The sequence below is a fragment of the Spea bombifrons genome, chromosome 2 (assembly GCF_027358695.1).
Source record: "Spea bombifrons isolate aSpeBom1 chromosome 2, aSpeBom1.2.pri, whole genome shotgun sequence".
Classification (NCBI taxonomy): Eukaryota; Metazoa; Chordata; class Amphibia; order Anura; family Pelobatidae; genus Spea; species Spea bombifrons.
In genome coordinates, this window is record NC_071088.1 from 27,777,501 (window position 1) to 27,804,746 (window position 27,246).

The window sequence follows — 27,246 nt, forward strand, 5'->3', positions numbered from 1 at the left end:
TTGAGAGAGAGAAAACAATAAATAGAGTGCAATAAATTATTCATACACTGAATCTTTTCACTGATTATGTCTTTAATGATATTTAGAGTCTTAATTTTTATGTAATATTAGAAGAAATCATTAGCATTATAAATAATGTAACTAATTAACAAGAATACTTATGAAGCTCCACTCATATTCCTTTACAAATTGTCTGTGATTTGCTTATAAGGGCAGTAGTATTTTAACGGAACGGTCGTGCCATTTTTCCTCCCCTTGCTTTGCATTGTTTTCTTCTCGCCAGATGGGAGCCAACAGAGTTAAATCCGGAATTGTGCTGTCATATGAGACACCAGAATGTGTTTGCATGTGCATACATCATTATACATACATGTTCAATTACTTGTTAGAAGGGGGCAGTAGATGCTGATACCAAGTGATATTTGTTAGTGAAACCATGGTGATTTAGGTAAATGAAAGGCATCAGTGAATTGTTGGCGCTATATAAATAAAAAGGTAATAATAATAATAAAGACTCGTGAAAGCCTGAAAAAAAATTGGTCATTGCCATCCCTTTAACTAATGTAGTATTTATGTTTTAATACTAGGTAGTCCTGCTATTAGCAAATTAATCATTTTCCAGTGATGTCATAATTTTACATATAGTGGTGCTTAATGGTGATGTCACAAGGGGCCATTGGCAACACAATGAAAATGTTTTTACACTGCCAACACTGTTTATATGTTTTTACTTACACTATGGAATATGTTTCAAAGTAGTTTTTGTTACATATTCATGTGGTTAAATATTTATTTTTTAATTCTAGATATAGTGTGACTATGTAACATATAATATTATTTAATTTGTAGCTTTAGGACATAATTACTTCTTGGAATAAAGTCCCACCATGATTTACTACGTCCAGGGCCGGCCTGACAATGGAGCCAAGTGGGGCAACCGCTTCAGGCGGCACTTTTGAAGGGGCGGCACTTCGCCGCCCCAAGCCCTTTTTTTTTTTTTTTTTTTAAAAGCGAAAGAGAGGGGCGCCGAGTGGTTTTCGTTTACCAAGCTGTCAGTACCCGCTCGGCTCCCCTCTCTCTCTCCTCTGTGGCGAGTCTCCCTGTTCGTTCTCGGTGCCGGCTTGTAATGCTGAGTGCCAGAAGATTTCCGGCGCTCAGCATTACAAGCCGGCACCGAGACCGAACAGGGAGACTCGCCGCAGGACTGCTGAAAGGTAAGTACAGGGGGGGGCAGGGATGGAGGGAGAGGAAGGGTAGATAAGGGAAGGGGGGGGGCGACATTTTAAAATTCGCCCCAGGCGGCATTTTGCCTTGGGCCGGCCCTGACTACGTCCTACTGGAAATATTATAGTGCGGCCTGTGCTACCCGCCAGTTCCTGGTGCAGGGGGCAGCCTTGCAATAGAGGCAGTCTCTCTGGAACCAATGGGGGCTGCCCGAAGTCATGTGACCAGTGCAATCACCAATCACAGTTATCGCATACATTCGCAAGACAAATCAGAGCCACCATATCCATTTTTGATCACAATATTTATATTTTTGAAATATAATTTGTTTTTCTTTTGCGACAAGGAGATCAAAATGTGATGTTCCCCTGCTTCTTAGTATGTTATTTGTGAAGGAGAAACATGGGATCACGAAAAAAAAGGGGTAACAATTGCAAAAAATATCATTGGTCGTGAAGGGGTTAAATTGCATTCTAAATGTACCATTGTTTCAGTCTCAAAATACCCCTGATAGCATAAACATTGTCCCTTCTTGAGAAATCCAAGACCAGTGGCAAGTATTCAAAGCTTGTGGTATAATATGTAACAACGTGCCAAAGCCGTGTTGTGCCTTGTTACTGTTTTACTCCAGTGGAAATCCAAGTCATTGCTAGCAGAATAAGCAGAGACTTGGCTGTCAGTAACAACCAGGTGAAGCAGAGACCCGGCTGTTACTGACAACCTACCGTTACCAAGTGTAACAAACTCTATATTTAGGAAGAACAACCCAGAGCTATGAAAAGAATCCATTCTGCACTTCAGCTACCAAACTGGGTTTATCTCTAAGCCCAGAGACAGCTCGAAGTGCAAGGCAGACAACGAAGCTCTCCAGAATCACATATCAGCTGCTCTAAAAAGGATCTCTGGCAAGAATACCAACAGGAAAAAAAGAAGAGGTGTGTAGGGGCAGGAGAGGGAGCTGATTTTGGCTCAGTTTTGAACTGCCGAACTGCCCTGCAAAAGAAACCTTCAGCAAAAAGCAAGGTAAGCAAAAAACCATCAAATAAATGTACTGGCCATGCTATCAAATCCAAAGTTATAGTGGAGTTTGGACCGTTGCTTAAATATATGTTTGTGTGCATATATATATATATATATATATATATATATATATATATGTGTGTGTTTGCGCGTGCACAAATATTTTAATACTGCAGCGAAAGATACATAACGGTATTTTTATACTAGTCCACTCTTTGTATAGAGTTAAAAATAGGAGATCTTGAGATAACAGGTAAAGTAGAATGTATTTAATTCACATTTTAAGTGGGATCAGAACTTTATTATGTGATGATATATATACGTATGTCACAGTATCATGGGATTAAGTTGTTGTTCAATATGTAAAGTAAAATATCTGACGTTACCGTATGAGAAGATTACGTTTCTGCTTAGGATCAGCAATGAAACATTCATCTGAGACCTATGTATTGTGGGATGTCACTTCACTATCAGAGTTTCATTTACATTACATTTATTTATGTGGCGCCAGCAGATTCTGTAGCGCTGTTACAATAGGGGACAGGGAAATACCGTATTCAACAAAGATAATTTAAAAGCTTTTGTCTTTTTAAACACACCAACATACGCATATACATTATATTGTGTTTAGCAAGGCTAAAGCAAGCCCTAATATAACTACGTCCCTGCGTTTTCCAATTACTGTTTCATGTTAACAGAGTTCCTTATCCTATTAGAGCAGATTAGTTGTTCTTTTTCTTGTTTCCCCATAATACATACCGTATTACAAAGTGATTTTAGAAATAGATACACAGTTTTTCTTGAGCATCATATAATTCTATGCATAATAAAATAGATGGCTCTGTTCGCCGGGTTTTAAATGTATGTCAGTCAAATTTAAGTCACATTGTCCTGGATTCAGTGCTGAGATAAATCTATCACAGGGAACTCAATAGCAATCCTCAAAGATTTCAGTGGAAATATGAGACAATATACATTTTATCTCCGTTAATCTGGGACAGTATATCTAGTTTTATAAAGTTTTTTATGTTTACTATTGCTTTAATTGTGAATTATTCTACAGTACCAACAAAGGTCACATTTGCTGGTAGACAGTGGCACCCATTATTCAAATGGAACTTAATGTTTTGTAGGGCTTAAAAATATCCATGTCCGTGGATATCAACATTTCAGTTGGTTACTCTACTGTAGATGTTTCAACCAGGAACATGTTTGTGTCTAGATTTACAGAATAATGTATGTTAAATATGGATTTGCTTTAATTATTCTTGCTGCTTACAAAGAGGGAGTAGGTCAGCCCAGTTCTGGATGTCAACTGTTTTAAGGCCTACCTCTAGATGAATGTAGTTAAATTCACATCTTAGTTTGTAATTAGACTCCAACTGTTATCAACCACTTCACAGTCAAACATGACAGCCAGTAATCAGTGGTAGTATATGGGAGATAACAGATCTCTTCTCTAGGTGAGCACTTCTCTTAGTCTCTGCGCAACAGTTGGTCTTGACGACCTTCCAGGTTCTCCTCATGATGATATAAGTAGTATTAAAGCGATGACATCTATATTTAAAAAAAAAAATTGTTAGGTAGGATAGAACTCCCATACCCAGAGACTGAAGATACTAATCCAGGGCGACAAGGAAATAGCGTTTTTGTCCAGTATTGGTATCTTGACTTCCTGTTCTCAGGATCTGCAGGAATTCCTCCTTAATAGGTAATCTATATTATTGCTAAGTTGTCAATTGTGATTGGATCCAGAAGTTTTTGTCAGGGGGGCAGGGAGTAAGGAGAGAACGTCAAGACAGGAAATTGATTAGATAATGCAAGCTCTGTCATGAGCTGCCAGGGATCTCCATTTTCATGAGGCCAGGGATGAGCCTAGGGTTACTGGCGTCTAGGTATAAATTGCTTTAGTGCCTCCCACTCCTATAGGTGGCCAAGGCTATAATATGCAGCCTGCCTTCATAACATTTCCACAACCTTTTCTGCAAGGTTGGCACCTTCAGGCATGGGGGACAAGTAAAGCAAAGAGGTCCCCTGGGTCCCTGACCCCCCATAACTAACACACATAGAAAAACTAATGTACTTTAACACCATACACTAACACACACTCTACACCATACACTATCATACAGACACCCTCTCTCTTATCTTCAGAGCACCTTGCACACACTGTCAAGCTACTGCTATGGGGTCATGTACCGTTGTATTTTGTAATCCCACGTAACCCAGGTGCCTTGATAAAGGGGCACCAGGGTGTGGTGCACCCACCGTATCCATCTTAGTGCTTCCCTGCATGAGGTGATCTTTCATACCTCTAGAAGAATTACACTGATGGTGAAACAAAAAGCCCAATATATTTAACTAATAAATATTGGTCGCCGGGAGGAAGCTCCTCTGACATCAACCAATGAAGGGCAGCTGCCCTTTATTGATTGATGCCAAAGGAGGCCCCTGCAGGCAACCAATAGAGTCGCTCGTACAGACCTTTATCTCCTGGGACCTCCCCAGGCCAAGTTTAGCCGTCAGGAGTTAAAGGTCCATACGAGCGACTTTATTGGTTGCCGGCAGGGAGCTCCTTCATTGTTTGATGCTAGAGGAGCTCCCTGCCGGTGACCAATACAGTCGCTCGCATGGACCTTTAACTCCTGGAACCTCCCCAGGCCGAGTTTCGCCATCAGGAGTTAAAGGTATCTATTGGTCGCTTGTACGGACCTTTAACCAGTGGTCTCCCCAGTCCGAGTTTTGGCGCCAGGATTTTAATACTCCATACGAGCAACTCTATTGGTTGCACTTCATTGGTTGATGGCAGTGGAGGCCCCTGTCGGCGACCAATAGAGTTGCTCGTACGGACATTGGTTTCACCATGGGTCACGTGACATCACGTGACCCCGATACACTGCTGTCTCCCCGTGCAGGATCAAAACTATATAAACTATTTTGAACTGATACGAGGAGACAGGTACAAGGGGTTGCACCGGGCCCCCTAGAGGCACAGGCCCCGTCGCAGCTGCGACCCCTGTAGTTACACAAGTGAATGAGCTATTATTCTGTTTGGTTGTTATATTTATGATGACCGCATGTGACATAAAGAAGACAGGTAGAGTTCCTGGAAAAGTGATTAAGAACTCCATGACATACAAAGTAAAATTAATTTTTAGTCCAACATATAGCTGAACTTTTACTGACACTTTCATACTGCCAAATATTCTGGTGCGATCTAATAACACAGGTAACCTTTGGTTCCTAGTCTGTATTGTTCTGTTTTTTATATTATATGTGAGAAGTCAGCCATGACTGCTACAGTACATAAGCCCATTGAAAACAGGTGGCTTTGAAAATGTCCTTTCTATCCAGTACCGGGAAATGTCAAATTGCGAAGTTCATTGTGCATGGAATTGGCTTGTTATATTGGAAGTGAATACCTAGAAGAGGCATCTGAGACTGGAAGGATCCATGGCTACCATATATTTAAAATGCAAGGGAGAGTTGACACCTCTTTCACAGGGGACACGTACAACTAAGTGGCCCTGACCCTACCGCTTTATAACAGCCCCACATCTAATCAGAGTATATAAACACACTCTCAATCACCCCCTTCCTTCATCGACCACTATGATCAATTACAACTTACCTTACTTTGCTGGTGTCTGTCTTCCATCCGGCGAGCTGCCGTACAATCCTCTACGGGGCTAATATTGCATTACATGATCCCACGGAGCTCCCACTTCCCTGAGTGCGCCACCAAGAGTTAGGGTCCATGTTGGATGTTCCCTTCATGAAGAATTGAGACCAGCCCACCTCTGACTGAATAAAATCAGAGCCCAGCCGATATTAAAAAAATGTCTTCTTAAATAATATGACTTTCTACTTCTGTCATAATAGTCACATGATATCCCTCCTATTTCACATAGGGACACACAGGGCAGGATATTTGCTATCCATTCATTTACAGAATGCATCACTAGTACATATGTGCACTTCAATGAATTGCATTTCACTTGATGCTTTGTGCATGGAAAACCAATTAGAATTATTTATCTTATTTAGCATAGATCTGTCACTTTTCCCAAATACGACATTTTACAGTTCTGGCTACCAAGTAATGTACAAAATAAAATAAACAATAACTAAAAACCCACATAACATATATACTGTAAATAGGGAGAGATATCTTAGTTATCGAACTTCCTGTTTTGGGAATCTGCATGATTATTACCCCCACTATAGGGACCAGCTCTATCATAGGCAATCAAGGCAGATGCCCAGCTACCCGCGTTGGTAGGGGAGCCGTCATGAGGTTCTTTACTATGTTAGCAAGCAGGAGGATTTGATTGGATGCTGGAAATTATATTTCCCTAGGGTGCTAGAAAGCCTAGGGCCTGTTCTGACTGAACATGTGTGCAAGGAGACCAAGAAGTAGAAGAATGGTCTTAATATGGGAAACCAGACCCTCGGATGTAATTGTTTGTTGAAGAGTTCTTGTTTCTCCCATGACACACTCTTCTACCTGTCCGCCTATCATTGATTACATGAAACACGGAGCTCACTCTGAATTATTTTCTCTTACTATCTTTGTTGGATCGGTTTAATGGCGCCGCGGCCAGTTTTCAGAGCTTTGCTATTTTCTTATTTTGGTTTTGTTTACTGTAGAATAATTTCTATGAATGTTTAATGATGAATACGCACCAAATACCTGCCAATACACCTTAATGGTTGAAACACCATACTACCCACCCACTTGACTCATAGACTTAAACTCACTGAATCGAAAAGTAAACAAGACCTTGGCTGATAATGGCACATCTCCCTAAGGATCTACTGGTCCCATGACGTATATCTCATTTCTGCATAATAAAGCTGGAAAACAGGGATCACCTGAGGTAGGATGTTACGTATAGTTATAATATGTGCAGCAGTTTCATCTTCCATTTACTACCTTTTGAGTTGTATTTCTGCCATTCTCTCTCTGTTTTCTTGTTAAAGCAATAACTGTAAAATCTCCCATATTATAAATTTCCAAGCTATTTTATTGCACTGTGCATGTTAAACATAGATGCAAAATAACGTTAGTTCTAAATTAACTATGTGAATTGCAAATGAGCGTTATTATTATTACTATACCTGATATTTTAGGGAACTGTTTTTGTTCATTCTGGTGTCCTAATATTTTGTACTACAGTATGTCACATAATTTTGTGGACATCACAATGTTAAGGGGACACTCCAGTGTCCCAGGCTGGGGGTTCAAAGAAGCACATTAAACAGGGTTTGACTGGTTATCACTAGGCAGGCCGGGCACTTTAAAGGCAGTGGCCATCTGATGATGTAGGTGCTGCTGACGGATAGACATACGTGGTAATCCAGTGGCCCACCCGGCATGGACACTGTGTGCATATTAAAGTTTTTGTTTTACTCAATAAATGGGAACACTTTGTGTCCATACACGCATACACACAGTGGGGAATCAATTGACCCCCCAAACCAGCAGCCCGACTGGTGGTAAGGATATTACGTGGCAGGAGATGTAGTCAGCAGAACAAAAGTGCATAAGATGGCTTTAAAGTAGCGTTTTATAACACAAATATAATAAGGTAGGATCACTAGACCTTTGTGTAGAGCACCATTTTTAGTGGCACTGGGAGAAGTATGGAGTGAGAGTAACCATTCCCCATCTAATTCCATCAATACCAACCACCATTCTATCTCTATGGGCCACCTAGAATATAACAATATAGGGGTTCTTTTTCAGTTACTCCAAGGATGATCCTTGAATCCTTGCCTAAAAAGTAGTTTAATGAGCAATATTGGCACTTTCCAGCAATAGAAGGGTTAAGCACATGGTGTAACCATTTTTACTTACGTTACCTGTTTCGGTTTTTGAAATTTATTGAGATAAGTAAACTCAGATATGTTTGCTAACAAAAGTCTAAATATAGTAAAGCAACAAAAGCTCCAAAGAAAGAAATAAAAATATCCAACACAGGTATCCCAAATACATCTGGAAACTGAAACAAGGATTTATTGGCCAAAGAAAATTTTTCTAATTGCAAAAATGGAACAATATTGTGGCCAATTGTTAAAATTAGCAGAAGCTCTCCTTTTTAGCACTATAATTTCTTCAATATGCTTTAAGAACCAGAGAGTTATTAAAATAAATCTATTTTATATGAACCACACATTGCAATATGTGTGTATATATACAGTAATTCCACAGATATTTTACCAATTCACCATCATTTAATATTAATCATAATAGTCTACTAATACTTGACCCTTTTTTGCAAAAAACTAGATTCACCGGCTAAAAAGAGACATGTTTGAGAGGTATTTATTTAGAATTGTAGCATGATTTAAAACAATTTCTGATCTTGAATTTACCAAATCCTAAAATGATGATTGTCCTAAGCAGTGACTGTGCATATGCGTATTGTGTAATGCATGTAAATACATGCCATACGGCAGGTGGCATGAAGTAGCCATCAGCTGCCAGGACATAGAGCAGGCAGTAGGTCACCGCTCACTTTACTAAAAACAGCTATATTTGTACAAAACAAAAACGTATCTGCCAACTTTCTGCTATTTCTTAGGACTAAATTAAAATGTATGTTTATAATCTGTACTGAGGAATGGTAATACCTGTAATTTGTGGACAATGAAGGTACTTCTGAAATTGAACTGGCATCAGATTAAAGAGGAACTTTGTGTTACTTTATAATTGTTTTAAGAAAAAGTTCATGTGATTTGTGAGACATGTCTGTCTCATAAATTCCATGAAATATTACATTCCTCCCAACAATTCAAATGGCAGAATAGAGATGCTTTTGTTTTTTGGTGGTCTGGCTAGTAGTGGCTAGGGTGCAGGACCTTTTCAAGATCTTACATTGACTTTGTGACTTATTACACATTTTCAAATGCTTTTCTATTCATAATTCTGATATTTAGACCCTCTTACTAACCATACATTCCGATCTAGAAAAGGGAGACCCCAGGGGAGTAATATGAATGCTAAAGAAGAACTGTGCCTCTTAAAGAGAGACACTTCAGATATGATGTCCTCTGATGTAAAGAGTTCTCGTAGATATAAATAATTAGCACATTTACTGTACCTGCTGATCTAGAGGTTAGCTAATGCCAAAACCGAAAAATTCTGAGTTTGTGGAAGGTCCACAAAAATTATATGAATGAGAGGCATTATAACAGCACTTAACAGCCACCTGCTCCAGACTCCAGTGCCATTGACTACCTTGTGTATTGTATGTAGTTGAGGTTGTGTTTACTGGAACAACATTAACTTTGGATGTATTATTATCTCTATTACAAGAACAAACACATAAAGGAAGCCTGAAATTTATGTTAACCATCTGATGGCCAGATCACTACAAATCTCATGCAATGGGTCATTATTTGAATTATCTAAATACAAAAGTAACTTTTTTAGAAAATAATAAAAATATTTTTTTAGAATGCTATATACACATATACATCTCACATGTCCCGCTTTTAAAGCAATGCTTTCTTTTTGGTCCGTCTTTGTCGTCCCTCATTTCTAGTGCTGCATACTTAAAATATATGTACGAATGATAAAGGGATGCATCAGCATGCACGTTAATGAATATGATAGCTGTGTGGTCCCTTTAAATTGTTGTGGCGTCCTGCTTGAAATTGCAAGAATCCGCTTGCCCCTTTGCCCGTCCTCAAACAATTTTCTGTACAGGAGATATATTCGTCTAAACACATCTCCATGCACGTGATATACTGCAAGTAATCTCCAGTGCTGACGAACACTGAGGCTGAGGGTCTATGTCGGTGGCGAGAATCCTAAAACGGAGGAGGGTACCTGCAGCTTCAGGGGTGCAGCTTCTACCTCAGTTAACTACTTTAATAAGCATTCTTTAGTGGGACTGTCAGGGACAGTAAACTGTTGTTTTAATGTTTGTGTAACTTGGTTTAAGGGAATTAAGCACACCCATCATACTTTCTATGACTCACTCGTATAATCATCTAACGGCCATGCGACAACTGCGACAGCACAGATCTCCATTGGTATTACTGCTCCCTGGGCTGGTCAGAGGAGATCAGAAGATACATACAATACATACAATACATACAATATACAGACTTTTCACCCCTGTGTAACCAAAGCCGTAATTGCGCTGTGCTGTTTTAGAATGTATTGTGTTAAGCTGTCATCTGTAAAAGTCAAATTCTTTCTTACGCAAGATGAGTTACAACATCTTTCATCAAAAGCTAAATGCACCAGCCCCACACAGCTGTCTGCTATTCTGCACCTTCTGTACAGTTATTATTAGACCCTGACCCTTCTGTGACATTCAGCTGATACACTGAGTGTTACGGATACTATTTATGGTGCGTCGGGTATATATTATTAAATTATTATTGTTGATTTGATAAAATGGGATCGTAATGAGGGTCAAATAAACCCCTATATTTATATCTACATAAGGGACACTCCAGCCATCATAAGCACCATGCCGTTTTTGTGGTGCCCGCCTCCCTTGAAAATGCATGGGGGTTCTGCAGAACACTCACTCTAACATGAAACACATACATACAAACACACATGTACACTCTCACTATCTCTTTCACGCACTCATTCACTCTAACAACATGCGCATGCATACACACACTCTCTCCCATCATCACTGCAACTCACACAGACCTCCCTTCATGCAAGTCAGAGAAAAAAACTGGCATTCAACGCAGCAGGTAACAGTGCCCAACATCGCAACCATCTTGCCATCCATCAATTTGTCATGTTTACATTATGCCTTCACATTTGAAAGGTATAGCATTGCAGTATTACGAAGGTGAACTACTGTATACACACATAAAAGTTGCACTGAATAGGTTAACTACAAACGTATGCAAGTTTTGCTCTTCAGCATCAGAGGTTAACTATACACAAACAGACTGATCAGGCACCTGCTGCTTAGGTAGCTGTGCTGAGAGCTAACGTTGTATCCAGTGTGCTGGGAGGCTGCCTTCTGCCTTCTTGTGCGAGAAGAAAAGACTCAATAAGCTGGTAAGTGTATCCAACCGGCAACTAGCTTGACCATTTAAAAAACAGTCAAGCTGGTCGTATACTACCTGCTTGGCAACCCTACTGCTGCACCATAATGCCATGTCCAGGTGCTGTGTATTGTAAAGGTGCATGTCTCTGAATACTACATACTATAGAGGCTGTACTGTTCGACACAGTCCCCAAAGGTATGAATACGTTGGCTGGGGACTTCAGCAATGTAACTTTCCCATTGAGCTGTGGCACAGTGGTAGCTCAGTTGTACAAAACAGATTTGAGATGCTCAACCAAGAACAACCAAGAAGCAGAGGGTAAAGGTGATGGACTGGCCATGCATGTCTCCAGACCTAAACCCTATTGAGCATCAGTGGGGCATCTGCAAGGTCTCTAACATCCACCAGCTCCGTGATGTTGTCTCTAGTGGCAACCTGGGAAGCTCTGGTAAACTCCATGCCCAAGGGGGTTAAGGCAGTGCTGGAAAATAATGGTGGCCACACAAAATAGTGACACTTTTGGGCCCAATTTGGACATTTCCACTTAGGGGTGTACTCACTTTTGTTGCCAAGGTTTAGACTTTAATGGCTGTGTGTTGAGTTATTTTGAGGGGACAGCAAATTTACCCTGTTATACAGGCTGTACTCTCACTACTTTACATTGTAGCAGAGTGTCATTTCTTCAGCGTAGTCACATGAAAAGATATAATAAAATATTTATAAAAATGTGAGGGGTGTACTCACTTTTGTGAGATACTGTACATCTATTATCACATTTAATTATAAATTATGCCGAGTTCCTAGAAAAGAGGGACACTAGGGGAGGAAATTGGAGAGAGGCATTGGGCTGCGAAGAGGGACTGTTCTGGTTAAAGATTTCTCCACTCATTCATGGTATGTGAGCTTCTCTATCATTGGCACAGATTGATGCCAACACTGTTGTTATTGGAAAAATGACTAGGAGCCTGTACATGTGCATATGAAGTATACCAGATGTGGAGGCTGGCAGCAGGTGCAAGCAAATGAGCGGCGTGAAACAGCACTTGTTTAGCTGAATGTAGGGTGTCTATAAGACAAACAACTTTACACTTGCTAACTGTCACCTGTTCTCAGGATATTTCCATGTCTCTTTATATTTTGTGAGGAAATCAGAAATAAAGAATGAGTTCATTTGTTTGCCTTTTCATTTAAAAGTGATTATAGCCATACATTTTCTATTAAAAATTTTGTAAAATGTTCCAAACCATTTACAATAGTTTAAACATTACAGATATGTTCTGATTTCCTATGATAACGGGTAGGACCAATATAACATCTAATAGATTGGCAGCTCATGAGAGCAGGGTCGTCATCTCCTTATTAAGGGTTTTTATTCATACATTTGTTTGTTCAGTTCTACTGAAAGTGGTGATGCTCTATAAATTTTAAATAATAATGATAATAATTATAATTCTAAGGTATACGAAGTGCTTTATTTGGGAAGCTCTAGCATCTGTGACCCTTCTGTCGCAGGTTTCTGTTCTCTGATATACCTCCTGAATAAGGGAACAGCCCTTAATTTTGAAACCAGAGGAGTTTCCAGGTATGCCCTCACGCAATAAAGCTGAATGTCCTCAGTTAGAATAAAGACCTACTGTTCTAAAAATTCAGCTGATCTTTATCGGAATTTGTAAGAATTTCCAGCAGCCCAGAGTTACATTACTCAGTACTACTATTAGGAAAATAAAGCTTTCACTGATTCATTCTAGCATCTCAATGAAACAGTAAAATCCTTGAAATATTTTAAATCCAAATTGTTGCATCATGTGATTTAAAGGAAAAGTTTATTTCACAAAAATATAGTTTTATTACATAGAACTAGAAATTAACAGAAACTAATGGCAACTAATGGTAACTAGTGGAATTAGGGACATGTTTGGGAATAACGAAATGCTATTTAATTGCATGAAATGGAAAATAACAAATAGGCATCACTACTAGAGAGTATCAGTTTAATCCACAAAATATAAGCTCATCCCCACTTACACTATATGGACAAAAGTATTGGGACACTTGACCATTACACCAACAGGGGCTTTTATGACATCACATTCTAAATACATAGACATTAATATGTAGTTGGTTCCCCCTTTGCAGCTATAACAGCTTCCACTCTTCTTGGAAGGTTTTGCACAAGATTTCAGAGTGTTTCTGTGGGAATGTTTACCCATTCATCCAGTAGAGCATTTGCAACCTGGCTCGCAATCTTCATTCCCAAAGTTTTTCAGTGGGGTTGAGGTCAGGGCTCTGTGTGGGCCAGTCATGGAAACCCATGAAGCTCCCACTGCACACTTTTGTGCTGATATTAATCACAGTGGAAGTTTGGAAGTCTTCAGCTATGGAATAAACAGAGTGGATAGGCTTAGGAAGGGGTTAAAAAGAAAAAAAAAGTTACGAAAAGTTAATATAAATGAAATATAAATGAAAACCTGAATATTTTTGTTATAAAAATATGACGTCTTACGTATGAATATGGTTTTAAAAGAAAGCTCTACTTATCCTAATAAAAAACAACACATAATTTACGTGAGTTCACTAATTGAGAAAGAGGGAAATAAAAGATGACGAAAAACTCAGCAAAAAACAGGAAAATATCCCTGGTCTTGAAGGGATTAATCAAATAACGGATAATGAAACTAGCAGAAAAGGCAGCCTATATTTACACTTCGGCCTGTCACTCGACTGTGTCTTGTGCAATAATGACTACGTGAGAATCAAAGCTATGTAAACATCATATGTTAGGACGTTGTGTCTGCTCACAATCAGTCTCAGTCTGTCCAGTGATTATCATGTCCTTGGTGAATACAAAAAGGTTAAATTCTTGTAGGAAAATGAGCCTGACATAGAAGGAGGCTTTGTAAGTGCTTAATCTAAAGCACTCACTTCCAATTTTCTAATAAGGAGTTTTGTGCTTTGCAAAATATCATTCCAAACAAGACATCTTACATGCAGTGTTCAAGATCTGGCATCCAAGGGACCAGGTTCAATAATGTGTCTGCACCTTATTTGTGAATATTCAATGACCTGTTTAAAATCTAATTGTCTGAGGTGGAATCTAGAAGCGTGCACTTAAACGATTCTTTGGGGACTAGGACTGCAATGGTAACTTTTAGTCTGATTTTCTAGTCAATGAAAAAGCAGCTCTAGAAATGTGTGAAATACCATTCATTAGCTATGCATTAAAAATGAATGAAAAGAAAAGGTGGGTACGTCCAAAATTCCAATTTAGGGTAGTTCTAGTACAAAGGAGCTACTAATCAAATAATGAAATCCCGTTCATTCTAGGTAATTTGTAGCTCCAAACAAAATCATCACCTATCATCCCTCCATTGAAGAGTGAAATTATTACCTAGAAACCAAATCTATTTGCCGTTGCATTAAAAGATCCTACAGTTACAGTCCATACTCTTCACGAAGCCGAGGCGAGCCTTGGTGAAACGCAGGTCGAGTTTTTTCATTTTATTATTTTCTCTCAGTTTCTTTAACTTATACCCTTTTTTTTATTCAGTGTTCCTTGCATGTAGGGTTAGTTTGTAGGTAATAATTTAAACTCTACAAATAACTCTTTTGATATGAAGTTTGTGTAAATTTTGGAACATATACCAGCATTGTGATTCCGCTATAGAATCTTGAAGTTCATGTAAGCGTGCAGTCAAGTGTGTGTGGTGCTGTCGGCCAGGTGTGCCAGATGGCCAGTCCAGACAGGCCCCCTTTCATTAATTATTCAGTCTTTTGTTTTATTTATTTTTTTAGCAGTTATTGAATGTATTTTACATTACCTTTTATATAGATATACTTTACATGTATTCAATTACTTCTCACACATGTGAGCTGTTAGATAAATATGGCAATATGTTGGATTTTAAATTAATATGTGAAGGTTGTATTTGTCTTGCATGCATTTCAGTTTGTATCAAGGGGATCCGGACCCATTTTAAGTGCATGTTTAGTTTAATTTAATCTAATTATTTGAATACTCTGGTCTGAAAAGGCTGCCCAGAGGTTTGCTTTGAAATGCTTAGACAATTGGTGGTTGTTAATACAAAATAGGTTCTGTTTAGGTTAAACATGTACATTAGGTTGAGTAATTAGCGTATGTTACTTGACTTCAGAGTTGAATAGCTAGCTGGCAAGCTACAATTTAGCACTCGCTCTTTTTTCCCCAAAGTCTAAGAACAAGATTGTCCATTGAATTAGGGACTCCAGGTATTGATATATTGATGTACTTGTTCTTAATAACTTAAGCTAATAAGTTACCTACAACATTCAGCGATAGCCAAGAAGGGGGGGCACAGATAACTGAAGTCTCAGACAACACCTCAGCTCATGTAGCGTTCTAAGGTGTTGAAGAGTTGAAGCCTGGTAATACTAACAAAAAAGTATAGAAACTCGGGGAGGCTGGATTGACTTCATAAAAAATGAAAGTAGTGACATTTATTATTTTATTTATAAAATTTTCTCCATTTTACCTTCTTACAAGAAGAAAATAACAAGAATGCTATTTTTTTCATTTGCATATGATCTGCCCATTCTGACTCTGTAGCAAAGGTAAGTGATGTAATTTCTGAGCATCAAATATTAAACAGCGAAGCTCAGGTGTTCTTGCTTAACCACATAATTAGAGGAAGTATCCAAGCAACTTTGAAACTGAGAATGAAACAGTATCTTGGTTGATTAAATGAATGAACATTAAACAGACGCATATAATCAGATTCTTATTTTGTTTGCAGGAAGAAGATATAATCAATTAAAATGTCTAAACAGCCAGCATCACATGTCAGATCTATCCAGGTAAGTTTTGATCGATAAAACAAACTTTAAAGGGAATGGCCTTAAACACAGTATTTACAAATCTATATGTTTTCTGAACATATGTGCAAAGAATGACAACAATGCAGAAGGGATTGCATTACCAATTGGAAATGCTCAATGGATGAGCTGCATGTGACTAATAGTCCTATAATAGGTTCTGTTTAGGTTTGCAAGTTGTGAATTATATAGTAGTCATAGTAGTCAACTCCAAAGATTATTCCTATAGTAATACAATATCAACAAAATTAGGAAAATGCTGAAAATAAGGGAAAATGTACTTCTTTTACCAGTCATCAGATTGTGACCCTAAAGAAAATAAATACTAGAAATGTACATAACCATTCATCCATTAACCAGATCAGAAAAACTGATTATTCTGTACATCTGATATGTAGCTAGTACTGTGGTCAGGTGAATTTGCATTCTTGTATACTATCTATCTAGAGTACATGCAATATGTGGAATGTTATACTGTTATCCAACCGTATTACCTACCAGGGTTTATTCATTAAACCTGAATTTTGCAGTCCTGACCCACAGACTCCATTATGTATTATATACAGGTCCATCTGAGTCATTCTTGCTTAAGATGTTTACTAGGGTTGACCATTCAAAATATATATTGAAGATTTTAATTTGCTATATTCCTGAAAATGCCCACTTTAGTGAATAAACCCTATTGTAGCACAGAACTCAACACATAATGAGTTTTAATGGATAAATTATGTTCACTCAGTCTTTCGTTGTGTCCAATTAGCACCATCTGTCTTCCGATCTTACGTAACCATCATTCTAACCAACGGAAAAAATGACTTCATCTTTGCTTTAATTAAGGACAAGTAAAAATAGCCCTGGATTTTATACACAACAGCGTTTACAGTTAATTGCAGCAAATATCTAAGGAATCATTACATTAACATGTACTTGCTTTTATCCCTGTACTGCAAAAGCCACCTTTTCCAGTACAATTTCTACATGATGTCACTGATTAAAAATGACAAATTTTCTTAAGGAAAAAAAAATTACTCTTTATACATATGATACAATATGTATCGGTTTACACTATTTATTTGTGAGCCTCTTGTGGGCTTGTTATATGTTTGTTCCATACTATGATCCAAAACTGTCCCCTGAAGTAAAAGTGACACTGAAAAGTCCTTCTTTAATTCACAGTTTTCGTAGTTTAGTTTGCTCCTAATCATTTGGCAAGAATACAGCAAAATCTACGTGAGGTTTTTTAAGAAAGACACATCTTCCCAGAAGTGTGCCACAGAACCTAGAAAATGATCACGGAAATCTAATTGCATCACAAGGAAAACCTTTTACTTTTCGGTGCCAGCAGTTTTCCATAAATATTGCTCCAATTTTTCAATTCCACTACACTTCTCCTCAAACAAATGACCATTTGCCCAGAGAACAGCAATGCTTGAACTGTTAGCTATTTTATGATGTCACTTTATTCTGTTGACCTCACAGATGTTTTACATTTGTGCCAGAAGATTTTGTAGTGCTATCGTTGTAAAGGAACAGTGAACATTAACATTAACCTTAAAACTATGCAATTTAACAATAATATTAACACATGTTCAGCCAGTGGCACAGAGGAATGAGAGGGGTTTGTTCTTGCAAGCTTAGATTCACTGATCTTTGGTGTCTCGTGAATGTGTGGAATGAGCAGCAGCTCATGAATGTGTGGAATGAGCAGCTACCTTCTCCCATATCGAGTGTCACAATGTCCCTTCTACTTAATAAAAGCCTCACAAATTGTCACAATTGCTTACATGTTTGAGGCAGCTGCTGCAGTGTTACACAGTTAGTGTTTCCTACTTAACTAGTATCTATTATGAATTTGTTAGTAGAAATATAAAATCCTATTATATTATGTAAGAAAGATTTATCAGCCTTATGATGTCACAGTACGGTGATGTCATAATTTTTTACATAAGACAAATCATAGATCATGTATATAATATATAATATATATATGTATACCATATATATATATATATTATTGTTAAGACTCTTTTGGCTATAGGTTCAGTTAAAATCTCAGTATAGAAGAAAAAGGGTTTTACGTTGTATATTAACTTTTTTTATGACCACCTTTTTTGTTTCCAGAAAGTGGGAAATTGTATTATGTAATAAACATTTGTTCCTTGTAGTATATGATTTATATTACTTATTATTTATTGATAAAGATATATAATTTTTTTAATCAGGCCAATATAAACATCCCCATGGGAGCATTTCGGCCAGGAGCTGGCCAGCCACCCAAGAGAAGGGACTTTACACCTGAAGCAGACTTTACACCTGAAGCAGAGCAGGTAAGAATCAGTAGAATATATTGTTAAAAATGGAATACAACATGTACAACTACCAAAGTATGTTACACTGTAAATTAAATACTGGTGTCATAGTCCAGTTACAATTGTTGTATCAATAAATATTCTTTTTTTACGTTGCTCATTTTAACAAACTACAGACTTGAGTTTTGAATGCTTTCCTTTACTAATAATACACTTGTAAGCTTGTAAAGTTGCTACGAGGTGTTGCAGAAACAAAGGTGCAGGGGTGGATCCAGATTCTGGCCTCAGGGTGTACTCAGACACTCACACTAATACACACATCCAGACACAACTAGACATTCAACACTAAAACACAGTAACACATGCACACCCAGACACTCACACTAACATGCCCAGACACTAACACATCCAAACACTAATACCGTCAGATATTCACACTAACACAACCAGATAGGAGAGGAGGCCAGTGCCATTATCCATTAGGCCACTGGGGCAAACACAGACACTCACCCTGACATACATCTACACTGACATACCCAGCCACACACAGTAACATACTCAGACACACACACTTACCCAGACACACCTAAATGCACACACAAAGACTAACATAACCAGACAAACAAACTTACCCAGACATGCACTAACATATCCAGACGCACACACACCCAAACACACACATATCCAGATGCGCATAGTAATGTAACCAGACATACAGGGCCGGCCTTTGGGGTGTGTGACCTGTGCGACCGCACAGGGCACCACACTCCAGGGGGCGCCGCCGCGGGGTCCGCACCGGGTGCCGCTCATCAGGGGAGCACCCGGCACCCCTCCAGAGACGGACAGTAATGTCCGCGACTGGAGGAGCAGGCTCGCAAGGGAGCGGTATCGAAGGTCTTTAACAGACCTCCGGCTCCCTTGAGTGATTTTAAGCCGGTTCAAGGATCTCCCTTGAACCCGGCTTAAAATCACTCAAGGGAGCCGGAGGTCTGTTAAAGACCTCCGATACCGCTCCCTTGTGATCCGCGCGGCAACAGCTGCTGTGCGCCGGGGTTTGTTGTCAGATCCCGGCGCACAACACTGAAGCCGCGCCCACCGCTGTCCGTGCCCTCTGACCCGGAAGAAGACAGAAGAACTGAAGAAGAGGAGCGAAGAGAAGGAAAAGGAGCTGTAAGGAGAAAAGAGGAAAGGTAGGAAAGCATTCAGTGAGAGTGGATTGGTGTATGTGAGGATTGGTATATGTGTGTGGATTGGTATGTGTGTGGATTGGTGTATGTGTGTGGATTGGTATGTGTGTGGATTGGTATGTGTGTGGATTGGTATGTGTGTGGATTGGTATATATGTGTGGATTAGTGTATATGTGTGGATTGGTAAATGTGGATTGGTATATATGTGTGGATTAGTGTATATGTGTGGATTGGTATACGTGTGGATTGGTATACGTGTGGATTGGTATACGTGTGGATTGGTATATGTGTGGATTAGTATATGTGTGGATTGGTATATATGTGTGGATTAGTGTATATGTGTGGATTGGTATGCGTGTGGATTGGTATGCGTGTGGATTGGTATAGGTGTGGATTGGTATAGGTGTGGATTGGTATGCGTGTGGATTGGTATGTGTGTGGATTGGTATACGTGTGGATTGGTATACGTGTGGATTGGTATATATGTGTGGATTAGTGTATATGTGTGGATTGGTATAGGTGTGGATTGGTATGCGTGTGGATTGGTATGCGTGTGGATTGGTATACGTGTGGATTGGTATATGTGTGGATTGGTAAGTGTGTGAGAGTGATGGGTGTTATGCTGTACCATTTACAATGTCTTTTTCATGATCTAATTATGCTCTAAAAGTACATCATAACTCCCATCATTCTATACTGTTCCATACAGTGGCAGAGCCTTGCACCCCCACCGCAGGACTCCTGAAAGGTAAGTGATCTTCAAAGAGGGAAAGGGTAGATAGTTAGGAGGGGGTAAATAGGGAGAAGGGAGTGAGACAGGGGAAAGGGGGTAGATAGGGAGAAGGAGTGAGAAGCGGTAGATAGGGCAATCATACTCCTATCATGCCAAGTCTGCGAGTACATCCTGGAATCTGGGTATGCCTGGGCATGATAGGAATGTGATTGCTGTTAATCATATATATATGATTTAATTGTTTTGTCCTATTTTGGTGTGTTACTTACTTTAAATAAAAGTGTTAGATTTTTTTATGGTGTGGGGGGGGTCATATTCGGTTTTGGCCAGGTAAATGCTGCACTTTCAGTTTCAGTCCAGAATTTGTTTCGGTGCATCCCTACTACTAAGCCAGACAATGAAGTGGTAGGCCTACACCACATCAATGTTTGGCGTAGTATATAGTGATTGGGGTTTTGTTACAAGTTTTTATTCCTTTCTTTTTTTGGGATGGGGGGGGCGCCAGAGGAGTAGTCCGCACAGGGCGCCAGAACACCTAAGGCCAGCTCTGCAGACATACATACACATACCCAGACACACACACACACCAGACATGCACACAAACCCAGACAGGCACACACAAACCCAGGCAGACACACGCAACTTGCTTACCCAGTCTTTAGCCTGTCTTCAATACAGCTCACACAGTGAGAGCTGCCATGCTACTTCCATTGGGTCACAGAAAGCAACTTTACATGACCCTGCTCAACCCAACCTTCTTTTTTAAATTAGTAGCATAGTAAGGTAAGTCGGAGTAGGAACTTACCCACGCAGTCTATTGATTAAAAGATGTTTGGAAGAAAGTTGTAGTATCAACTCCCTCACTTCACTATTATGAAGGGAAAACACTGGCAAGCTTCTCCAGCAAGAAAGGATGAGCAGGCACTGCACAACGTATAATTCTAAATGTAAGGCGCCTTGGAAGAAACTTCTCTGATTTTAAACTACACATTATCCAGGACCTGCCAAGTGGTTCCTGATGTAGAAGCTAACGGGGGCTGGACCTTTATGACGTATAGTCAAGTCAAGAAGTTGAAACCTAACTTTCCAGCAGTATCTACTGACAAAAAACACCAAAAAGTTGGTATATAATGATTTTGCTGGCAAAGCAACTCTAATTTTGTAATATAATAAAAATAAACAGAAAAAAGATAAGATAACTAAATTGGAGGATTGTTAAACTTACAAATGAATTAATTCACAGCACAATCATTAACAAAGAATAAGCTACTATAAATATTGTACCGGTATATTTTTCTACCACAGTGTGTCAGTATTGCGTAATATATGACCAGCACATCTGAAATGGTTTGGTAATCCTAACTTTTTTATTGATTGGGATTCCTTACCAATTTATACTAGCTATTCACTCTGATGTATCATGTTTATAAAGGAAAAAAAGTGTTTCCTGTATCAAGGACTGCATGTGTTGAACTCATCAGTATTATTCAATAATGTTGTAGATTTTATTTTAGTTACCTGAGAATTCCTTTAAAATGGTAGTAATGATAACTTGCTTTACTGTCCCCGTGCTCGTCCTGATCATAGTGTTAGTAGGTTAGTTAGTAGGTTAGCTCAGTGTTGTTGCCATGGTAACCTGTGAAAATGTCTAGGGTGCATGTATCAGAAAAGGGGAACACTGTATATACACAGTAATAAAATGGCTGGTCTTGTAACATCTCCCTCTCTCCCCCATGTAGTTATATATGTGTATATCCAGAGAATTAGCAAAGCTTTGTAATAGATAAACAATTGAAATAATTGTGTGCTAAGATGTACATACAATTACATAAGTTATGGTGGGTAAAGGTGATGTACATACACCAACAGGTTTTCTTGTATGCTGAAACTGTACTTTGAGTCAAGTAGTGTAGATATTTCACTCTACAAAAATATTTAAAAACATAAACTATAGTACTGGGGGGATTTATTTGTTAAAAAAAAAAAGTTTGAAGTTTCAGGTTTTGGGTCACAGAAATGTCCTTGTCCATTAAAATAACATGAAATGGATCAGAAATACAGTACAGACATTGTTAATGTTGTAAATGACTATTGTAGCTGGAATTTTTAATGGAGTATCTTCTTAGGAATACAGAGGCCCTTAATCACTTCCATCAAACCATGTGTTCCAGTGGCACGTTGTGCTCGCTAATCCAAGTTTACATCTAATTGATCACTTGAAAAACATAAACATTTCTAGATACTTCTGCAAGAAGAGCACGAGTTGCTCAGTATATTAGAGAGTTAATACATTTTCAATGAAAATTAGCTCAGAGTTTGGATTTTGCATTAAGCAGGGTTGGCTCAGCCCTGTCATTGTTGGCCCTTACCGATGCACAATGAAGTCAGCGAGTTCAAGCTGCAATTCCCAATAAAACTCCCTCTTGAGTAGTTGAGCCCCTTAGGTATCTTTCGGGATTTAGCCATTGGCAGACGATGTATTTCTGATTGTTATATCTTAGTTGCTGTCAGTCGAACATGAAATCTCAGAAGCAATATAATGGTGCCAAATATGTTTTTAACGTTGTCAGATCTATTTTTCGGCTGAGAATGCCCTTGAAACTTGACAAACGCTACATACTGGATCTCAAAAGTAAAAGACAGCTTGTTTACTGAAAGTCCCCATCAAGAAGTGGATCTGTCACTTTCTCAAATATTACATTTCATAATTCAGCACACGTTCCAAACCAATGTAACGGCAGTTACGGATTCAAATAAGTAGTGTATATATTAGAATCCTATTTTATGTGTATACTATGGAGATAGCCATATTAACTTCTAATGATCTCATGATCTTCTAACATTTAAGGTGAATTTCTTACTTTTAAACCAACTCCAGAACAAAAAAAACAAGGAAAATATATTTTCATAAAACTTTTAGTTTTTTGCTTAAAACGTTAAAGGTGAATAGGTTTCACCTTTGTAGTGTTACATTATAACATTATTTCAAAGCATGGCTGAATTCAGGCACTTGCATTTATTATACATTTTATTCACAAATTTCCATAAAAACTATTATCGAAATATACTATTTATCAAATATTTCACACCTTTCTGGTTTAATGTAAAGAAGAAAGTATACAAAAGACAATAAAACACTTCTATGTTAAGCAAATTAACAGATCTATAACTTTATTTTTTCCTCTGAAGGTTTAATCACATGAAAACACAGAAACATTTTAGAAGATTTTTCTGTTTTTATGGCAACATCCTATCAGTGTCTGGCTTTGTGTCACATGACAGAATGATGAATGAGACAACATTTGACAGTAGTTTTCTAGGAATGTTTTGGGTTTTCAGCAGTACTAAAAATGATATTTCTAATGCTACATTTAGTTACTGAAAAGTGCTACATTCAGCAGCATAGGTGGAACAGCACCTTTAACCACAGTATTTGTTTGCTTTTTTAGACAGTTGAACAAGAATCACCAAATGAAGAGAAGAAACAGCTTCCTGGGGCAGTAAAACTTCCTGGACCAGCATTCAACCTCTCTGAAATCCAAAACAAAAAAAGTGGACTTAAGTTTGTACCAAGGGCAGAGGAACAATAGTCATCAGGAAAAGGTGAGATCATTTATCGTACAATCTACGGTGTAGGTCGGGTACATATTGAAGCTTGCTCGGGGATATGGTCACCAAACCAGCACCAAACTTCCCAATGTATTATGAAGGACATGGTAAATAAGCTATTTGACTTTCATTGTTATCATCATTTGAAGTGTTTAACAAAAAAGTACATTTTCCAGGGATTGTCCTTTATAATTCACAAGGAAATCAGGGTGTTGAAACCCGTTTTCCTGCCAATTCCATTTTTAATGAATAAAGCCCAGAGTTCACTTGTATGTTATAAATGATTCTAAGGGGTAAGTAAAATTATAATTATAATCAAGGAAGACATTATTAAAGCTAGACCTTTTCATAGCTGTTCAAATTTAAGGAAAAAGTTCAACATAGAAGAGATTCAAGGACAAAGAACAGGTGTGTGTATAGCGTGACAAGAAGATAGCCCTGTTATCTATGCGATGGCAAGTAGCTGGCAGACACTCTCCTTCTCCAATGCCAGCCATGATTTTTGACAACTGGCGTCAGGTGTCTTACTGAGTCTCACCACGTGTCAGCTTTACAGCTGCTGTTTGATCTTTCATAACTGTGATAGTTCATTTAGTTCTTGCTTGTAGATGCTTTGTATTTGGAGAGACATCCATGATATCTAAAGCGGAACTGTAACTAAATATTATGCAGGCAACAGTTCTGTCAGAAGGAGGAGAATGAACTGGGGAGGTTATGCTCTGCGGGTGAGCTGCTTCCTTCCAGGACTTCTGTCTGTAGATGTTATCTAGAAAGCAATGCATATCTACCGTTTCACCCAAACTTCCGGGAATATGTTTGTCACCCTGCCAAAGGACTTTATCATCATCATTTGGAAACTGTATATCAGCCGAAAAGCACCCCTATTAAAAAGCTTGCAAACAGGTCTCCAGCTATTATTATTATTAATCTTCTATGCAGCCATATGTATGTGTTTATAGTAGCATGGTGTCCACACATAATAATATGGGCAAATCTCTTTGGTCACCATTGCTGACTTTTGTGGCAACTACTATTTGTATTTATGTATATATATATATATATATATATATATATAAGTCCCATATTACATATATAATGTAATATATATAAAGTAACATACAATATATTTAAACAAAGAGCATTTTTCATAATAAATATAGTGGGAAGGAAAAGTGCTCGAAGCTAGAAGCATCTGAGTGACGTTGCCTCCATACCATACATAATTTCCTTTGAGGCTAATCTCAATATGTTACATGCCATTGTTTGCTATCTTAAAAAAGAACAACCTTCGAAACTAGGGGTCATCTCTGTTTAGCAATAATAATGAACCATATGCATTTCTGAAGGTGTTGAGTACCTTAACCTCTCCAGGGCTATTTTACACTACAGGACCAGGGCAATTCTCAATTACGGTTTCCCACACAAATGATATATTGCTTCTTTTGAAACCATATCCATATATGTAAGATTATTTTTTTATGAATAAAAGAAAAACAAAGTTGGATAAAAAAAATAGTTTTACAGGTATATAAATTATAAACGTCTAGTGCAAATGGGAAGAAATACCAAAAATATATATTAACCCCTTAAGGACAATGGGCGGTGCCTAAACCCATTGAAAACAATGCATTTTGAGCCCGTACATGTACGGGCTTTGTCATTAAGGGGTTAAGTTGCCCTCATTTGGAAACCACCCTCTAATAATTCTATATGATTTTAATTTATTTTAAGTTATTTGGGGTTTTTACTGTTCTCTGTCGCTCTCAGCCCACAATCACAGGGAAAACGAGAGAGGCAGAGGACAGAGGCAAAGGCAATCAATCCATCCATCAATGGTGCATGTGATTCTCTGTAGAAGTGATCACATGCCTGGTAATCTTGGAGTTCATCTGTAGCCTGGGTCAAGGAGCGGTCAGCCACTTTGGTGCTGCTGCGATTGTATAGATTATATATATATATATCTATATATATATATATAGATATATATATATATATATAGATATATATATATATATATGAGTGATTTTAACTGATAATGTACCAAATAGGTCACAGGTCCTGTAGCATCATTTTTTAAAGATGTACCTGGTACATCAAAAATCACAAATGAATAACAATAATTGAGCTTCCTAACCCGTTAAATAAATAAACCTTAGCAGATCAATAAATGTATTATTTCCACTGAAGGTTTATTCATATTAAAATATCTTTAAAGAAGCTTGTTGAGTTTCAATGGCAATAGGCAGTGCCACCTTTTCCCCCCGTAATAATTACATGTGTAAATAATTATTTCCAGGACAGTCATGGGCATTTCAAGTACTAGGAATTTTGTTTCTAATGTTACATTTAGATACAAAAGTGTTACATTCAGCAGAGTAGGTGGAACAGCACCTTTAAATCTAGTCTAAATCTGTATTGCATACTACATATACGACTACAAATAAATTGTATTGGGGTGAGAGAGGTTGAACGAATACAGAATATGTTTGTCACGTGATCTAAATATTTATTTTTATGTATTACAGGTCTGGCAAGAAGGTGCGGGCGAAAATTGTGATCTAAAGGATGGAAAGCAGTGGAAATATTTTTTTATATTTGTTAAAAATCCTTCAACGCTGCACACCGCCACAGTACAGCAAATAAATTATTTGTACATTTGTATTCATTGTTCATAGACAAGATTTCTTAACACAGAGAACATAAATAATCCGGATTGTATTCTCTATTATGAAATTAGTTTACGAATGTTAGAAATCAGAAGTTCAACTTAAAAATAAAATATTTTCCAAAAATGATCTCTCATATTTGAAAACTGAAAATGTATTTATTGTAAAGATTTAATAAACATATCCTGTCTCACAGAGTAGTTGTAAGAATGGATGCACTATATAACCCTTATGATATACATAAAAAAGGTGGTTACAACAATTCAGTCTATTTAATGTTTGAATCCATTAGGGATTATGTGTAAAAAAATTACCACGTGAAATGTTCTAATTGATGGTCCAGAGTAAGGACAGTCAAAGAGGTGCAGCAGCACCAGCAGTAGTAGTAGAGCGCTGGTCCTGGCCAGGCAGACACTGGCAGATAAAAGCACATGCAGCCCCTTGGAGCAGGACTGAATTTCCCCAATATTTTAAATATTATAATGTCAGGTCTTGTCACCAATATTTATTTATCAACGAAGAATAATAGATTATATCATAGAAAGATAATTAATTGACCTGTCCACAAGTTACAGGTTTGGCGAGTACCATAAATGGGCAACTGTCTTAATCAACT

General features: G+C 38.1%; 1 protein-coding gene across 2 annotated transcripts; it reads left to right on the forward strand.

Moving 5' to 3' along the window:
• The first annotated feature begins 1,874 nt into the window (after positions 1 to 1,874).
• SMPX (small muscle protein X-linked) lies at positions 1,875 to 26,828 on the forward strand. Of its 2 annotated transcripts, none has more exons than XM_053457282.1 (5): positions 1,875 to 2,247; positions 16,047 to 16,107; positions 18,348 to 18,452; positions 23,805 to 23,958; positions 26,490 to 26,828. In XM_053457282.1, the coding sequence occupies exons 2-4, from the start codon at positions 16,069 to 16,071 to the stop codon at positions 23,943 to 23,945; spliced, it is 285 nt and encodes a 94-aa protein (XP_053313257.1). In that variant the 5' UTR covers positions 1,875 to 2,247; positions 16,047 to 16,068; the 3' UTR covers positions 23,946 to 23,958; positions 26,490 to 26,828. The 2 variants fall into 2 exon arrangements, with proteins under 2 accessions (XP_053313257.1, XP_053313258.1); XM_053457283.1 differs by lacking the exon at positions 1,875 to 2,247 and adding an exon at positions 3,898 to 3,955.
• The last annotated feature ends 418 nt before the right edge of the window (positions 26,829 to 27,246 follow it).